This window comes from Lactuca saligna, chromosome 7 (assembly GCF_052625555.1).
Source record: "Lactuca saligna cultivar CGN05327 chromosome 7, ASM5262555v1, whole genome shotgun sequence".
Lineage (NCBI taxonomy): Eukaryota > Viridiplantae > Streptophyta > Magnoliopsida > Asterales > Asteraceae > Lactuca > Lactuca saligna.
Genome location: NC_136423.1, coordinates 57,605,192 through 57,623,141, shown reverse-complemented (window position 1 = coordinate 57,623,141; position 17,950 = coordinate 57,605,192). Strand labels below are relative to the sequence as shown.

The 17,950-nt window shown below is 32.7% G+C and overlaps 1 protein-coding gene across 1 annotated transcript; it reads right to left on the bottom strand.

Moving 5' to 3' along the window:
- Positions 1-6,810: 6,810 nt before the first annotated feature.
- On the bottom strand, positions 6,811-13,573 carry LOC145006980 (uncharacterized). Its single transcript, XM_078965990.1, has 3 exons — positions 13,273-13,573; positions 13,065-13,186; positions 6,811-7,164 (listed from the first exon to the last, which is right to left on the bottom strand). Exons 1-3 carry the CDS (start codon positions 13,571-13,573, stop codon positions 6,811-6,813), a joined length of 777 nt encoding a protein of 258 aa, XP_078822116.1.
- Between the last annotated feature and the right edge of the window lie 4,377 nt (positions 13,574-17,950).

Sequence of the window (17,950 nt, the reverse complement as noted above, 5' to 3'; positions counted from 1 at the left end):
CAATGAATTAAAAGATAAGAACACTTGCGCAATATACTTTCTGACTTCCTCACAATTATCAAGCACAAAGTTAACAACTTTCAATCACATAGATTCAATCAATTTTACATACACATTCAATTTAACAGTTTCATTTCATATGAATTTCACACTTTCCAAATTTTAAAGTCAAAATAAATTTCACAGTTTCCAAATTTCAAAGTTTCATAAATTATGAATATCCACTTACAATCAATATTAAGAACTGAAACAGATGAAACTAACCTCTTCTCTCCCGAAAAAACGAAGGTAAATGCGGTGGTGAAGCTGCATTCGTCGGTGTCCCGACTAGAACGAGAAAAAAAACACTTGAAATAGGAATTAATCGAGGGTTTTTATGTGTGTTAACAGAAGAATTGAAAGAGAAATTGGTCTTGAAAACAAACCTCGCCGGAGATACGAACAAGAAATCGAAGTTCTAGTCGGAAATTTGGCGGCAATCGAAGATAATCGGCTGAGGAGGTGGTGGGACTCGGCTTTGGAGGCAAATCGGGGGTGGGAGTCGAGTTTGGAGCTCAATCACCGGTGGAAAAATGTGGTCGTCGTCGGAGATACGACGATCGATCACCGTTTGAGTATTTTCAACAAATGGGAGCAAATGGAGTCTGGGGAAGACGAACTAGAACTAAAAGGGAAGAGACCATTAGCGGCGACAAGGAAGGGGCTATTAGCGGCGACAAGGGGCCATTAGCGGCGACAAGCTGGAGGGAAATCATACGCGCGCTTTCTGGCGATTCCCAACTGTTGGATTGGGAAAGCATCGTAGGGCCAGTATTTGGTCTAAGGTTGGTCAACGGATCGACACCTTTAGCGGCGACGTGTCGCCACTAAAAGCGTCGTCTCTAATTCTTATTCACAGAAACCCTATCCGTTGGATTATTTGCCGAACCAAGGGTGCGGATTGAAAGTAGCGTGTCTCCAACGGATAGCCGGTGGTGATATTTAGCGATGATGCTATTAGCGACGACATCAATGTTTTAGCAGCGACACCAAACGCGTGTACTCTGGTGTCGCCGCTATTAGTCATGTCGTCGCAAAAAGGGATTTCCCTAATACTCCAACTTCTCGTTGTGGTTGCTAGAAAACTGTTTTTATTTTTCCTATGAAGATTTTCAAAGGAAAAAGTGCACGGAAATTCCAACCCAATAGAAAATAGAAAACCTTTATATAGGTGACTTTAGAAGTAGTTTAATCACTAGTTGGCGTTTCAAAGTTGAGGGGAGCCTATCCCTCACTCTCTCTCTTCGTGTGATTGGTCAGACTATTTTTCAAGTTTTTTTTTAATATTTATTAAATTATATATCTATTGAAAATTATAAAACATATATATCAAAATTCACAAATTTTATTTCCCTACAAATTTGGTATAACATTTGTATTGAATATATTTAAAAAAATCAAAACAAAAGGTAGTTAGAGGTAATAAAAGGTGATCATTTCCTATATTGATGAGTGAAAAAGAATAAGGAAAAAACGACATTACACTCAAAAAGTGAAAGATCTTTACATACATACGTTACCGTCTTATATGTTTTTTAAAAAAAGTATAAATTCGCTTGGAAATTTGTTGGGAAATTATCAATCTTTTTTTGGGACAAAAATAGTTCTAATAATAAAAATATTGATATAATTAATATTATTTTTATTATATAAGTATTATTTTTTCTATTAAATCTTATTATACTACTTGTATTAATAGTTTTATTCTTATTGTTTATTATTGTTTATTATTATTAGTATGTTTGTGATTGATTATTATTCTTCATATAGGTATTATACTTATATTTATTATCAACATTAAAACTATTTGTATTATTATCTTTATTATATTTTTGATTGTGTACATGTACGCATGTATATAGCATATATAACTTGATGAAGTAACTATATTTTATGTTTAATAAACTTGTTAAGAAGATTGAACGAAAAAAAAATGGTGTTTAAACCTCAAAATAGCAAAGACTTAATTCCGTTCGTCGGTATCGACGGTGTTCTAACATATTAGTGACATGTATGACGTTGGTTGGGAGTGCATCGCGGCCCTTTTATGAGAAAACCTAGCTGAAAGTATGTGTGTACACCGTTAGAACTTGTGTGTGTATATTATATAGGGAAATCTCCGGAAAAATCTCAATATTTTACCCTAATTTATAAAAAAGTCCAAAACTAAAATTGGTTTCTGAAAAAGTCCCAAAAGCCGGTAAAAATGACGAGTTGGCCCTATTTTATCGATTTACCGGTTTGATTACTTACCCGGAAACATTAAAGTCCCATTATTTTACCATTATTTTCATTAAAGTCCTATTATTTTATAATAATTTGGGACTTATTCGTAAATTATGGTAAAATAATGGGACTTTTTTAAAACCGGTTAAGTAATGAAACCGGTAAACCGGGGAAATAGGGCCAAATCGTCATTTTTACCGGTAATTAGGACTTTTTCATAAACAAATTTTAGTTTGGGACTTTTTCCGTAAATTAGGGTAAAATATTGGGACTTTTCTGGAGATTTCCCTATTATATATGTATTAAATATGTATGTGTATATGTGTTAGGGTTGAACATGGTTCTATTTTGGGGTAAAACTAAACCCAAAGTCCAAACCCAAGCTGGATTTTTTTATTTTAAAAATCTAATCTCAAAGCCACAATTTAGGCTTGATTTTGGTTTTGTTTTGTTTTTCTGTTTTTTTGTTTTCATGTTTTTTTTGTTTTGATTTTGCTCCCCCCCCCCCCCCCCCCCCCCCCCCTCTCTTAATAATTCTATCAAATGATCTAACGGTCCTTTAAACTGTTATAATTTTACCATATTGATTTATATATCATGTTATAATTATGTCCCTTTTGCTTTTTTCTTGAAACGACAAATTTTATAAACTCGAAAGAAGAACTAGCAAGACGCTAGAACCGGGTCCTCCTTATCTTGTGGCTTTTGAGTTGCTGAAGTTGGTCATGGAATTAAGACTCCAGATCTGGACATATTAAGGTCCCATGAGCCCAAAGATCCAAGCTTTATCAAGCTTTGGGCAATTCTCCATGCATGAGACCCTTTATGTAGCTTGTTTTGGCATTTTGACCCTATATGCCATGTTTAAAAGAGCACGGTTGCAATTAAAAAGCCGGTTCCTTTTAGGTTTCAAATAACACAGTTTCAAATTGATATACCGGGTCACATCAGGAGAAGACATGCATTTTTTTTTCCATTATTTAGTCAAGTTCTTTTGTATGCAACAAGATTCTAATATGCAGCGTTCAATCTTGTTTGAATATATATATATATATATATATATATATATATTGATGGGTTTTATACAAACAATCCTATGTATGCATGCAACCCTAGATACAGATCTATGTTTTCACTATTAGTCATACAACATTATGAATACAAAAGGAAACCTAGGATACTCCTAGTAATTTCGAAATCTATAAAGAAGAATGGAATACATACCTCTTGTTGTTATGTTTTAATAACAACTTGTTTATTGAATCTTCTTGTCTTTGAAAGCAAGTACCACAAGTGTAGTACCTTTAATGGCTCACAAACACCAATAGCAAATGAAGAAGCAAGAGAGAGAGGGGGGAGAGGAGAAATTCGGCTCTAGGAACTCTAGGGATCAAGTGACCGAATTTCCTATGCCAAGGGTCCTTTATATAGGTGTAGGAATTAGGGTTTCAGTCATTATCCTTATCTGGTTACTTGCCCACCAAGTAGCCCATAAGATAATTCCAAAAGCCTTATCATAGACAAATTCTAAGGCCTTATCCATTGAAGTCGTCCACCCTGTCATCTAGGGCTTCCTTGCCTAACTTTGTAACTATCACATAATTACAGTTCAGTCCCCTTAGTTCTATTAACTTCTTTTGATCAAAAATTAATTCTTAATTAATTATTGACCAATGTTAACTAAATAAATATGATTTCTCTTTTAATATATTATTCTTATAATATATTAATAAACCATAATAACCTCTTTCTCTATTATTTCTCCAGTCAAGTTGCTTTGGTGAAGGCAACCTAAAGGGATCATGCACAACCGGGTCAAGTACTTACCAAATATGGTTACGGGCTTAGACACTAATCCAACAGTCTCCAACTTGGATAAGTCTAATAACTATAAATGCAAGTACAATCTGATTAGCAATCGTAGCTCTCAAAGACGGTGTCGAACTCTGATCTTATCCGTAACATGTCCTTTAGATAAGGGATCGTATAATCCTTTGTTCTAGATATCGTGTGGACAATCACATGGAACATAGTCATACTTATCGCCCAACAATTTGTTTCTCGATCTCAGATTCGTTTGACATAGAACTTAATTGAACACATCAATTGAGTCCTAACCGAGCCTGGTACATAAGTCAAACCAAATCATCGAGGGGCCCTGATATTGCTTTTACCCTCTTCGGATAAAAGGAACAGATAAACTTCGACTTATATGCATTTACTACCCACTAATCAAATCATTCATAACAATGCGTTTTATAACATCAAGTTATCGATGTGTTTTCACATTATCAATGAATAACCATTCAGCGAACAATAAACCATATATCTAGGTTTTAAGACCATATGATATTATCGTCTTGCGATCACTCGTGATAAATTCCATGAAGTAATTCCAGCAAGCGTGGGTTTATTCCAATTCTCAAAACTTGTTCATAAGAACTTATGATATTGTAGCAACCTTTTGCTATGTCTAATACACTTTAGACAATCTAAACACCAATTCATGACAGTCTTCATTCATAGCTACTTCCAACATATGAATGACTGTGGACCGTTCGAATAATCTATTATTCAAGAAGTCAAAACATGCAAAATGAAACAATAGATAAATAATTAACATAAGACAGTAACTTTAGTAATAAATAATACCCATTTATTTAATCAGTGAATGTCAATTAGATTTATCTATTACACATTTCCAAACTATCTAATCTAAACTAATATCGTCCTTCAGCCCAATGCTCCTAACGTGCTGTAACTACAAGTGCTTAACCCTACTCAGTCCCTTCGTAAGCGGATCTGCTAGGTTATCCTCCGATGATACCCTCTTTACTACGAGGAGTCCTTCTTCTACCCGATGTCGAATAAAGTGATACTTTATGTCGATATGTCGAGATCTACCATGATCCATTGGTTCCATGGTCCAGGAAACCGCTCCTTCATTATCACAGAAGATTTTCATAGGCTCCTGTATGGCTGGCACAACTCCAAGGTCTCCAATGAAATTCAGCCATATTGCCTCTTTTGACGCTTCGCTTGCTGCAATGTACTCTGATTCACACGTTGAATCAACTACGGTATCTTGCTTGGAAAATTTCTAAGTCACCGCTCCTCCATTAAGGGTAAAGACTCAGCCCGACTGCGAACGGTAGTTTTCCCTGTCGGTTTGAAAACCGGCGTCACTATACCCTCGCACCTTTAAGTCATCAATCCCACTGAGGACTAGAAACCATTCCTTAGTCCTCCGAATGTACTTAACAATATTCTTGACTGTGATCCAATATGCTTTACCAGGGTTCCCTTGATATCTGCTGACCATGCTCAAAGCGAAGGACACATCAGGGCGAGTACAAGTCATAACATACATGATCCAGCCAACTACAAAAGCATAAGGTACTCGACTCATCTCTGCGATCTCAACTTCGATACTCGGACTTTGAGTCTTACTCAACTTGGCATTACTTTGGATTGGTAACTCCCCTTACTTGGAATTCTCCATACTAAAACGTTTTAGTACCTTGTCCAAGTAAGTATTTTGACTATGTCCTATTAGTTTTTTACTCCTGTTTCTCACTATCCTTATTCCTAAATTATAGGCAGCCTCTCTGAGGTCCTTCATAACGAAGCACTTCCCAAGCCAGGACTTTACTTCCTGCAGCATCGGGACGTCGTTTCCTATGAGTAGTATGTCATTGACATACAATACGAGGAAGCTTACTATACTCCCTTTGGCTTTGACATATACACATGATTCATCCTCGCTTCGCAGAAAACCAAACATTTTTTACTTTCTCATCGAAAAAAAGATTCCATCTTCGACACGCTTGCTTAAGTCCATAAATGGACTTCTCAAGTTTACTCACTCTATTGGGATGCTTTCCATTGACAAAACCCTCTGGCTGAGCCATGTAAACATCCTCAACCAACTTCCCATTAAGGAAAGCAGTTTTGACATCCATTTGCCATATTTCATAATCATGAAATGCAGCAATGGCCAACATCACCCTAATAGACTTTATCTTCGCAACTGGTGAGAATGTATCACCATAGTCAACTCCCGGAGGTTGAGTAAATCCCTTCGCAACCAATCACACCTTATAAGTGTGCACATTCTCATCCATGTCGGTCTTCTTCTTGAAGATCCATTTGCACCCGACCATCTTACGACCTAGTACATGATCAACCAAGCTCCAAACACTAACTCTACTAGAACGTCTAAGAGGTAATGATTCATCAATCGGTTCAACCGAAGTTTCCTCCTCGAGTTGAGCACCAGTGTTAGAGATTCATCGCTCGACTCTTGAATCTCTTCAAGATCGATTTGCCTCCATATGTCGACCGATAGAGATCTACAATGAGGGGGATTTGAAGAGCACCAAAAGTTGTATGTCATATGTCTTCAAGTTGTAATTGGGATGGAAGATAATACACAAATTGGAGCAAGCATCCATGGTATTTTATGAAAAAAGACAAGGAACAACGTTGCCCCAAAGGCCACCATCATGGCAGTTGTAAATAGCATCAAGGCGCAAAGACCAACCATCAATCGTCTTCGCAAATGAATAGAAAATCTTTCTTATCAAAACTTCCTGTAACGATCGAGGAGAACATCAGTAATGTTGAGCTTGATGCAAATAGTGAAATTGCATCTGATATTGCAAAGATCGTGAAAGCAATTTTTTTTAAAACATGGGGATGCCTGTTTCTTGATTGCTTCCGCCTGGTACTATAATGGCTGCGGCAAACACGATTTGTGGTAATTAGTGCTATTGCTTTCATCCATTTTTCTGCTTCCTTCACCAAATTTTCATGCTCTCTTCTGAACACCTTATTTGGTGTCTCCTTAAAAGTGTTCTCTTTAGTAGTGCAAGTGGGAAACATGGGATTCTCTAGTTCCTGTAAAATAAATTTAACCCGTTATTTTTGCTATTATATATATATATATATATATATATATATATATATATATATATATGTTCAAATGTGGATTGACATCTATTATGCAGACATGTGGACAATGTTATTCTGCGAGAAAGACAAAGAAAATATGTTGTTTGATAATATGAATACATTCAATCTTACAAAACTATTGTAATTATCAAACATTCTCACTAGTTAAAATGTCCATAAGATTATTATAGACTTTTTTTTATTATTATTCTCGTTCTATCACAATGTTGTCAAAATGTTCATTAAGTCGTATTCTGTAAGAATGAAAATGAGTGGAGAACGATGTGTGAGAACTACAATGAATAAGAATTAGTGAGAATGAATGAAAATGACAATAGTTGTGTGAGTTTGAATGCATTTACATTACTAAACAACCTCTATATATATATATATATATATATATATATATATATATATAGAGAGAGAGAGAGAGAGAGAGAAAGAAAGAAAGAAAGAAAGAAAGAAAGAGATACAGAAGTAAGTTCAAATAAAAACAGTAAATAGTGTGATAACGTAAAAACACTATGTTTATATTATTATTCTATAATAAATGTTGTATATGTGTATTGTTGAAGTAATTCTAATATTAATATTAATGTCTTATTATTCATATATTCATTAGAATGTTATTATTTTATTATAAATTTATGTATGTGCATTTTTATAGTAAATTCTAATTTTAGTTATAACTTTTGACTATTCATTTATTCGTTACTGAGTAATGACATAAAATTGTGGATACAAAATTCATTGTAGAATAATAACAAAAAATAGTGTTTTTACGTTCTCACACTACTTACTATTTTTATTTGAGCAATCCCATATATATATATATATATATATATATATATATATACACACACACACACACATACACACACACAAAGAGAGAGGGAGAGTTAGGATATATATAACCTATAAGTATTCTGTGAATGTATAACTAAATATGGTCAAATCATTTGGTAAGGGTATTAGAGTAATTTGATTAATTAAATTAAATATCATACAAATTAAATTCCTACAATGCATCATTTTAAGTTTAATCACTTATCATCGGCCTTACTTCCATTACTTCTGACTTTACCAAGAATGCATGACGAACATATTCTTTCAGAATGCAACATATTCTTAAAGAATGAGTCAACAATATATTTTTAAATAACGAATCAACAACATATTCCTGAAGAATGCATCAACATTATATTTTTGAAGAATGAATCAACAACATATTCTTGAAGAATACGTCAACATCCATTTTGGCAAGTTACATTAACCATTTAATCTATATCATTCTCATGAAAATTTCATAACTGCACTTGTAATTTATGTTTTTTCTTTTGTATTTTAATTCATTCATTCATAGGAGAATTTCGATCTGTACGTGTATTTTTGGTCATTCTCATGAGAATGACATTTGAAATTGTAATTTATTTTCGTTCTTTCGATAATGTTAGATTTTACACATATATTTTATGTATTATTCTCTTTCATTATATGATTCTTATGACAATAGTGGTCCATCGATTACAAAACAATCATTTATAAATAAACAATTATGTGAATGGATACTATAAAATAATATGTAAAATAATAATGGATATTAAAATCTCTAGAAAACAATTTTGAATGTGTTGAATGAAGTCATATCTTTAAGAATGAAAGCAAAATATCTGAAAATAACTCCTAAACATATTTGAATGTACAAAATCGTATTCTAAAAAAATCATATTTAATTTAAGTGTTGAATAAAATCAAAGATTTGATTTGATTTTATGTTTATTAAATAATTTGACTTAGTATCCTAAAATGTAAGTCATTTCATTTCTTTCTCTCTCTTAATTAAATGATGTATTTGTCTTTATAATTAATTAGATGTGATTATATAATAGATGTTATTCTATTTTAATATCATGTATGTTAAGATCACAACATTCTATTCATTTAATCTAATAGACAAGATTTGGTCACACATTCATAAAATATTTGTAATTCATATTTTATCTAACCATATATATATATATATATATATATATATATATATATATATATATATGTATATATATATATATATATGTATGTATATATTATTTCCCTAGCTACAACAATGGTTAAGAATTCATTTTGGATGTACCTGGCGCCAGTGAAGCTCTCTCTATAGTTGTAATGCTGGCATGTTCTATGTCTGAGTTTCTACAAATGAGGTAATCTTCCAACCAAGTGAAGCATATTGTTCTTAGAAGAATCTTCGATCATTCTGTAAACACTCTGATGCTCCCCAATAGTATAGATAAGGTTGTAGACTTCTTCTGAACGGTATATAATTGCTAACTCTATAACGACATACCCACTCTCATCTTTATATCGAATAGCTTCTGGGGATCTCATTAAAATCTCATCAACAACCTCATAAATATCATGACATGCGGCCTCAAGAATTGGTCTAGTGTAATATATATAGTAAGGATGAGCATAAGAGAATTTCAACTTGTCTATTTCATCACATACCAATTTTAGAACTTCTTTTGCTGCTTTCTGTTCCTTCATTTTCTTCTCGATATGCTCAGGGGCGAAGCAATAATTTTTTTTAGGGTGTTCCTCGTAAATTAGTTGGAAAACACACACACACACATATATATATATATATATAGAGAGAGAGAGAAAGAGAGAGAGAGAGAGAGAGAGTATATTAATTTTGAAGGCTGCGGTGAAAACTAAAATTAGATCCCTCTAAATACATCTTTTTTTATATAAGCAAAATAAATTTAAGGGGGTGAATTGTAACATGAGAAAACTTAAAAAGTAACTAAATTAATTAAAATTAGAAAAATAAAATTTTATAAACATATGAGGGGCAAAATATATAAATTTCTAAAATTGATTTTTTTAAGGAATTAGAAGATAGGTTAAATTGTAAAAATTAAAGTATAAATAAGTGGCTAAAATTATAAGTTGGAGCAATAATTAACAATTGAGATGGAACCTACTATCTTTTGAAGATGGAAAGAACTTTCTATTAGTTGAAGTAAAGAACTTCCATGCCAACATTTGCACAAAATTGTATATTAAAAAAAAAAAAAAAAAAAAAAAAAAAAAAAAACCCTGAAAATTTGAGGGTGGGCCTTGGACCACCCTGGTTCTCATGTGGCTCCGCCCATGTGCTTAATGGGTGCTACTGAAAGTTGGAAAATAATTGGTTCCAAACAATCATTAAACGTATATTATATACAAGTTAATTATAGTTTAAAAGCAACTGATATAAATTGAGTCATTTACCTACTCTTGTTGCAACAATCCAGAAGAGGAAATAAAACATACATAATGGAAAATAAAGCATCAATATGAGTAGGACAATCATGGAATAAATCCATGAAAGTATGGCTAATGGACCTGCATAAGCAAAAAACTTTCATTTGTGAAATAGGTTATATTTTGTGATGTGAGTTATATGACTAACTCAGGGGTTGTACTAATAGGTTATATATATATATATATATATATATATATATATATATATATATATATATATCTTACCTTATAATGTGAAGTATACTAATATTTACTGCTACACAAGTGATTTAATAATGCGAACCATTCTTTATTTTTGAGGCGGTTGATGGTAAAAACCGACTCATTAAATGTATAGAGCATTAAATAATCCACGAACCGTTTTAAAAAAACATCAGATAAATAAATTTCCAAAAGCTTTTGTTAAGGCGGTTAACAACGAATATCATCAAAAAAAGAATTTAGTGCTACTTCATGTAAAAACATCATTAAATAAGGATTTTTTGATGCTGTTTTTATAAACGAGCATCATTAAATCTTTATCTTTTGATGCTATATTTTGAAAAACGCATCAAATGAAGACGCTATGATTTTTTAGTGCTACTTCATGTAAAAGCATCATTAAATAAGGATTTTTTGATGCTCGTTTTAATTAATTAGCATCATTAAATCTTTATCTCTTTCCCTCTAAAATTTTCGTTTTAGCTTTCTAAAAATCCTCCTAGCCGCCATCAAATTCCAAACAAATCGCTTCAGTAAAACCTAAAACCGCCCTAAATCATCTCTTTCCCTCTAAAATTTTTGTTTTAGCTTTCTAATATTTTCATTGCGCACCAGCTCTTCTCCAACTAAAATGTTAAATGACCCGGTTTAGAATAGGAAATCGAGCTTTATGCTCGAATAAATAACCCCGTTCCCTTTTTTACAATCGAGTCCTAAAAAAATAACACCCATTTCAGTAGATTTCCCACTATAGTGGTCGAAATATTCTAATCTCCCCCCAAACCTAAGTTTCTCTCACCTTCAAAAAAAAATTCTAATATCCCTCCGACCTAGGTTTCCCTCCCACTGAAAAATTTTGTGATTGAAATCTAACCAACCCCTCATAAATCTATGGCTTCATCAACGATTCATATTCCTAAACGTTACTGGTTATCTCTATTTCGAATCTGATGAAACCATTAAATCCTCCGCTTCTTCTTCATAAATGAGAATTTACTCTTAAGAATTCATCGTCATCTCTTTTACTTCGACTAAACTTCTCCTTAGTGCAAAACCCTAAATATGTCCATCCTTGTAGCAATAGATTTCAGGGTGCCAAGATTCAGTCTCAAAATGAACGCAATCAAGTATGTCCTACACCTTCTGCATCAACTTCTTCCAACTATAGTATTTTTCCCTAAAAAAGATTATGGAAGGTACGCAATATTGATCACATTAACTATTCAATTAAAGAGCATTATTCAATTTGGTGATTTTTTTCGATTTCATTAAGTATAGTTGAAATAATCATGTTTTGTGTTGTTTTTCTTTTATTTAAACCGGGATTTCTATGACTTTTCAAGGAGGATCGATAGATATAAGAAAAGTGATTCAACATGAAGATTATATTAGAGGATGTGGAGCATGTTTACAATTAGGAAGCAGAAGTAAAGAAGGAAATGATGATGGGAAGAGAGATGCTAGCAATGAAGAGAGGAGGTATTTGATCAGGAAAATTAGTGCATATCTGAGCATGGTTTACTGGAACATCTTGCAAGAAAGAAACATCAAGCCAAAGTGGCATATTTGACAACCGAAAACTCTATCAAATCCATGGAGTCTGCTGAGAACTCATCTGAATATGTTCCAAATGATTCAAAAAAAGATGGATGATATTTTATGTTGCCATTAGTATTGTGTTTTAAAAGGCGGTTATTTTCTAATGTTGTTCAATAACAGCATCAAAAAATAAGTCTATTTTATAAAGCTATATTTTATAAGGCGGTTTTGGACAACATCAAAAAATAAGTCTATTTTATGAAGCTATTTTTATGAGGTGGTTTTGGACATTTTCTAGAGTAGTTGTAGAACCGCCTCAAAAAACAACACTATTTTATGATGCTATATATTTTGAAGCGGTTGAATAACCACATCAAGAAATAAAAAAAAAAACGCTTTATTAAACCTCTTCTGTACTAGTGATTTTAAAAGAGTCTCTGCCTCTCTTGACTATCCTTTCACAAATATCACCCATAACTAAAAGATAAAAAACCATAATAAAAAGTGGATTATATATATATATATATATATATATATATATATATATATATATATATATATATATATATATATATATATATATATATATATATATATATTACTAACTTACCTGGATATATAAGTGTTTCCCAGTAATCCAGCCCCGTTGAAAAGAGGATTAAAAAACCATAATAAAAGAGGATTACAAAGAGATTATATATATATATATATATATATATATATATATATATATATATATATATATATATATATATATATATATATATATATATATATATATATATATATAACAAACTTACCTGGATATATAAGTGTTTCCCAGTAATCCAGCCCCATTGAAAAGTTTTAGCTATTGCCAGAAGTACATTATCATTTTCCACAGCAAACTCTGGAAAAGTTTTGACTAACTCCGCTGCTAAATCTGCAAGCATATTCGAAAAAATGTGAATATTTAAAGCAGTAAATCTTTGGATCATCGTATTTCTATAATATATATTGTGTACGCACCATATTTCTTTGCAGAAACAGCATTAACAAGAAGGTTAATGCCTAATTTTAGACCAGGGATAACAGAATCCTCTAAACGAAGAGTCCTTTTCTGGTCTTTTATAATATCGTACCCAACTTTAAACAAAAAATCAATGGTGTCAAGATGCATATTTTGATAAGCTTTATCCAAATGTGTTTGACTTTTATGGTCTGTGATTTCCAACAAACGTTTGTCATTCTTAATCAAGACCGTTGCTGCTTCTCTGTTTCCAACGATTGCAGCAATGTGCAGGGTTGTGCTTCCATCCAAATTTGCCATTTTTTGTAAGTTTACTTCTTTTATTAACTGTAATATTTCTTTGACTATATTGTTACGACCTAATCCAACCGCTATATGAAGCGTGGTGTTCCCATCACTGTTTTTGCCTCTGTCAATGCACTTTTATCGTGATTTAGTTTGGACACTACTTCACTCCAATTTCCTTTCGCAATAGCTTGACGCAACTCCCTGTTGCAAATGATCTGTTTTGTGTCTGGTTCTTCAGTTAAAATTATGACATTCTCTTCTGATGAATTATCTTCGATTTGTTTCTGCTTCCTGATTCGATTGAGCTGAATCCACTTTTGAAATTTCATTTAAATGGCTATGTGACCATAACGGTTTTTATATATATGGATGGTGATAAATAAACATTTTACACATACAATTGGTAACTAAATGAAAGAAACATGTAGGCATGTTTCTTAGATCGATTAATGTAATGTCTCTCCATAGCATGATAATTTTCTTGAAATGCTTTTTCTGGCTATCATTCCAGTAAATATTGCTGTAAAACAGAAGAAAAGGTCCAATAAATTAACATATGTATATTAACATATAGATATGTATGTACGCATTTTCTGTATGTATATTTATGCAAACGATAACATATATGGTTCCGCCAAAAATGACCTGTTTATAAAAGTATTAGACAAAACTACAAAAATTGTTCATTTTTTCTGCTTTTTAGTTCAAATACGCCCTTTTTTGTTTCATGAGCATTATTGCCTAGTTTGTATGTGGTTTTGGTTGCTCTGAAAATTAAATTGATTATTATATCCTTTTACTTTTATTTTTAACATTTTTAATATTTGTTTTAATAATTTAGTAATTAAAAATTTAAAAGGGGACCTCTCTCTCTCTCTCTCTCTCTCTCTCTCTCTCTCTCATTGATTGTATAGTGCAAACCTATCTATTAATTGAGATTAAGAAGGCTGCCTTGTGCTTTCCCGTCCTTCCTTTGAATTGATGGCATAATCTTGCTTTGACTATACCATCAAGGTCATCCAACACCCATTCATTTTACATTTTTTAAGCTCTACCAATACAATTTGGCTAACGTACTTACAATTTGAGAGCAGATTTGTTTTAATTTTCAGACCCATACACTAGAAAAGCTTTAAGGAAGATTGATGATGGTAAGCGTTTGTTTGTTGAGAGAGAGAGAGAGAGAGAGAGAGAGAGAGAGAGAGAGAGAGAGAGACCTTTTTTATATTTTAGTTTTTAAATTATTAAAGCAAATACAAAAAATGTAAAAATAAAAATAAAAGGGTATAATAGTCATTTTAATTTTCGGAGAGAACAAAAACCAGATACAAACTATACCAGAAAGACCATGAAACCAAAAAAAATCGAGGTTTAACCTCAGAAAAAATGCATACCATAGGAACTATTTTTGCAGTTTTGTCAAAGCATTATATATGTTGAGATTTTCTCACCATGAGACTATAAGAGCCCTTGAGGTGAAAGGAGAGACATCGATATGTATAGAGTTTGTCTAGTCGAACAAATACAATGGACAACAAAAGTTGGGGGTGGCCATTGAATACTAGGTCAACTGTGATGATCTTTTATTGTTAGATAATCTCTATGAACATGCAATGATAATTATTGGATTTGATTAGAAGATATATCAAAAGGTACCAGAAGTTGTCGAGAACTTAGAATGGTTGAATCATACAACAATATCAGTTCCTCCCGGACCTCTTCGGCCGAATCAAGATCAACAACAATGTCAAGGAGCTCTTCCTTAATTGAAGGCAAGATCCAACATTTGACAAGTATATTATATTGTTTCTCAATCTCTGGGCTCAAACCTCTTGGACGAGTAAATTTTGCATCTACAATGCCACACAGAATGTAAGTCTCTGTTGGGGTGCAAAGTTCTTCATTCATGACTTTGTAAATGTTTGACTTTTGTAAAACCCACTTGCATGTGGTGCTTTAGCCTTTAGACCCATTTGGTAGTTAGAGTGAGAGAGAGACATGTAAACACCTCTATAAATAGTGGGTTTGTCCACTTGTAGAGGTGTGCTTGAGAAATGTAGAAGTGAGTGTGTAAGTGTGTGTTAATTATGTAGTCTAGATCTAGATCCTTTTTGTAACACCATATACATTCAATATATCTCTTAAACACCCAAATCACCATGTTCAATTGTGAAAGCTTTAATTCCGCATTCCGAACCATGTTCTTTGTCACTACAATTGGTATCAGAGTGGGTCTTCAAGATCAAGGTGATATTTTAAGAACGATTCTCGGTTTGGCAATTTTTTTGTCACTATTTGATCAATTTTGGTGAGTCTCTCTCTATGATCTCTTAATTTCATTTGAATCGTGCGTTGCGTTTTTGATTTGTGATCGTTTTGTTTCGTTAGATCTAATCCATTTCAAATCCTATTGATGATCCAATAATTTTTCATTGATCAAAGCCCGATCCAATCTTATATTTGTTTGTTCGATTTGATTCTCAATTGAAATTGTTTGTATAAATCAAGATTTTATTCAAAAATTATTTTGATTCATTTTTGGATTTAATATTGATCATATTCGAAGTCAGCCAAAATCAAATTACTGTTCATGTTCTTTGTTAAAAGCCCAATATCAAATATAAAGATTCTTTACTGTTCATGAAAATTATTAAGCCCATACTTTTGATCCAAATTCACTATTGAAACCAAAAGAATCCATTAATCAGACAATTTGTCTATTCCTTATCATAACGCTTCAAATACTTGTACGTTCTATTGAGGTCAAATATAAAAGTCAAAATCAATTGCTAGAGAAATCTGAAAATCAAAATTGGTGTTGATCAACGGATCGAGTTTGGTTTGGTGTCAAAAGCTTGATGTGTTGGGAAGATCTGTCGAACGAAGCATGTGATTTTGAGATCTTATAAAGGTTTTGAAGTTCCGAATGGTGTGCAATTTCGTTTAATCAGGTGGTTCGTCGCTTTTGATTTGAAAAAGAAAGGAAAATGTTTGATAACAAATTCCGGAATTTAAGTGATTCCGAGTGAGTTAATATCTACTGATTGTTAATCGAACGATGGTATCGATGATAGGCTGTTGATAGCAGATAACGAAGGTTTGATTTGGTCAAAGTGATGGAATCAATGTTTGATTGTTCGAAATGGAGGGTTTGTTGATAATCGGAAGTCGTTTGATACTGGGAACGATGGTTTTGAAAATTTGGAGCTTGCTTAAGAGATCTATGGCTGATTTTTAGTGACTGACTTTGATGATAGATTGATGTTGATGAACTGGGACTTGAATGAACGAAGCCTTGGTAGATGATTGATGAATGGAAGAATGAACGGTATTGAGTTGTGAATGAAAAATTGACGAAAAAATGGGTTTGATTTTTACAGTTGACGTTATTTGTTGAAAACGAAGGATTAGAACTTGTTTTTGGAATACTGTGTTGCAAGCAAAGTTCTTTTTGATTTGATTGGAAGGGTGTTTTGAGTTTGAACGAATGATAGAGTTTTTTTTTTTTTTTTTGGAACGAAGGGTGATAGTGTAATCAATGTTCGAAGGGTATAAAGGAAATAGATTTTGGAATCCAGATTCGAAGGGTATTTTTGGTTATTGTGATACGAAGGGAAGAAGAAAACGAAGAATGAAGAACTGGGTTAACATACGAAGGGGTTATTGTACGAAGGGTGGAGACCAATTCATTCGAAGGGTGTGAAGAAGTTTCGAAAATGGTCCTTCTTGTTTCGAATGATTGTCAAGTAAAAAAAAAAAAAAAAAACTCTTCGTATGAAAAATCTTCATATGCTTCGAATCTTCGTGCTTCGAAAGAATTGAGCAAATAACAAAGTTTCGAAAATAGCCCCTGAACTTTCGAATATGTGGCACTTCGAAAATTAAAGCATGTTTCGTATGTTTGACACTTTTCGCCCAACTTCGAAATTTTTTGGTGCTTCGCATTTTTGGTACAAGTCTTCGTATATTTGAGAAAAATGGCAAAATTTACGAAGATAGTCCCTGAAACTTCGAATTTTTTGTAGTTTTCACCCAAATTCGAAAAACGACTAATTTTTGCTGGAAATTGAAGAAGTGCATTTCAGGCCCCTGCAGTTTGTGCAAATTGACGCTTTCTACCCAGCGTTGGAAAAGGGGGAAAGTTTTGCATATTTTGTTGTTTTGGGTGCAACGGGTCACTACAGAATTTTGAAATTGACAATTTCTACCCATTTTTGAGAAATTTTGTCAAAGGCGATCCGTGAACGGCAATAAAAATTCAATATTTTTTGGGTGTTTCGGATTGAAGCACAAAGTTTATGCCACATGTTAAGGGGGAGTTTTGACATGAAAAATTCCGAATAGAGCACGTTCTTTTTCCTTTGGAGTTTTATAATCAAATTTCGATTA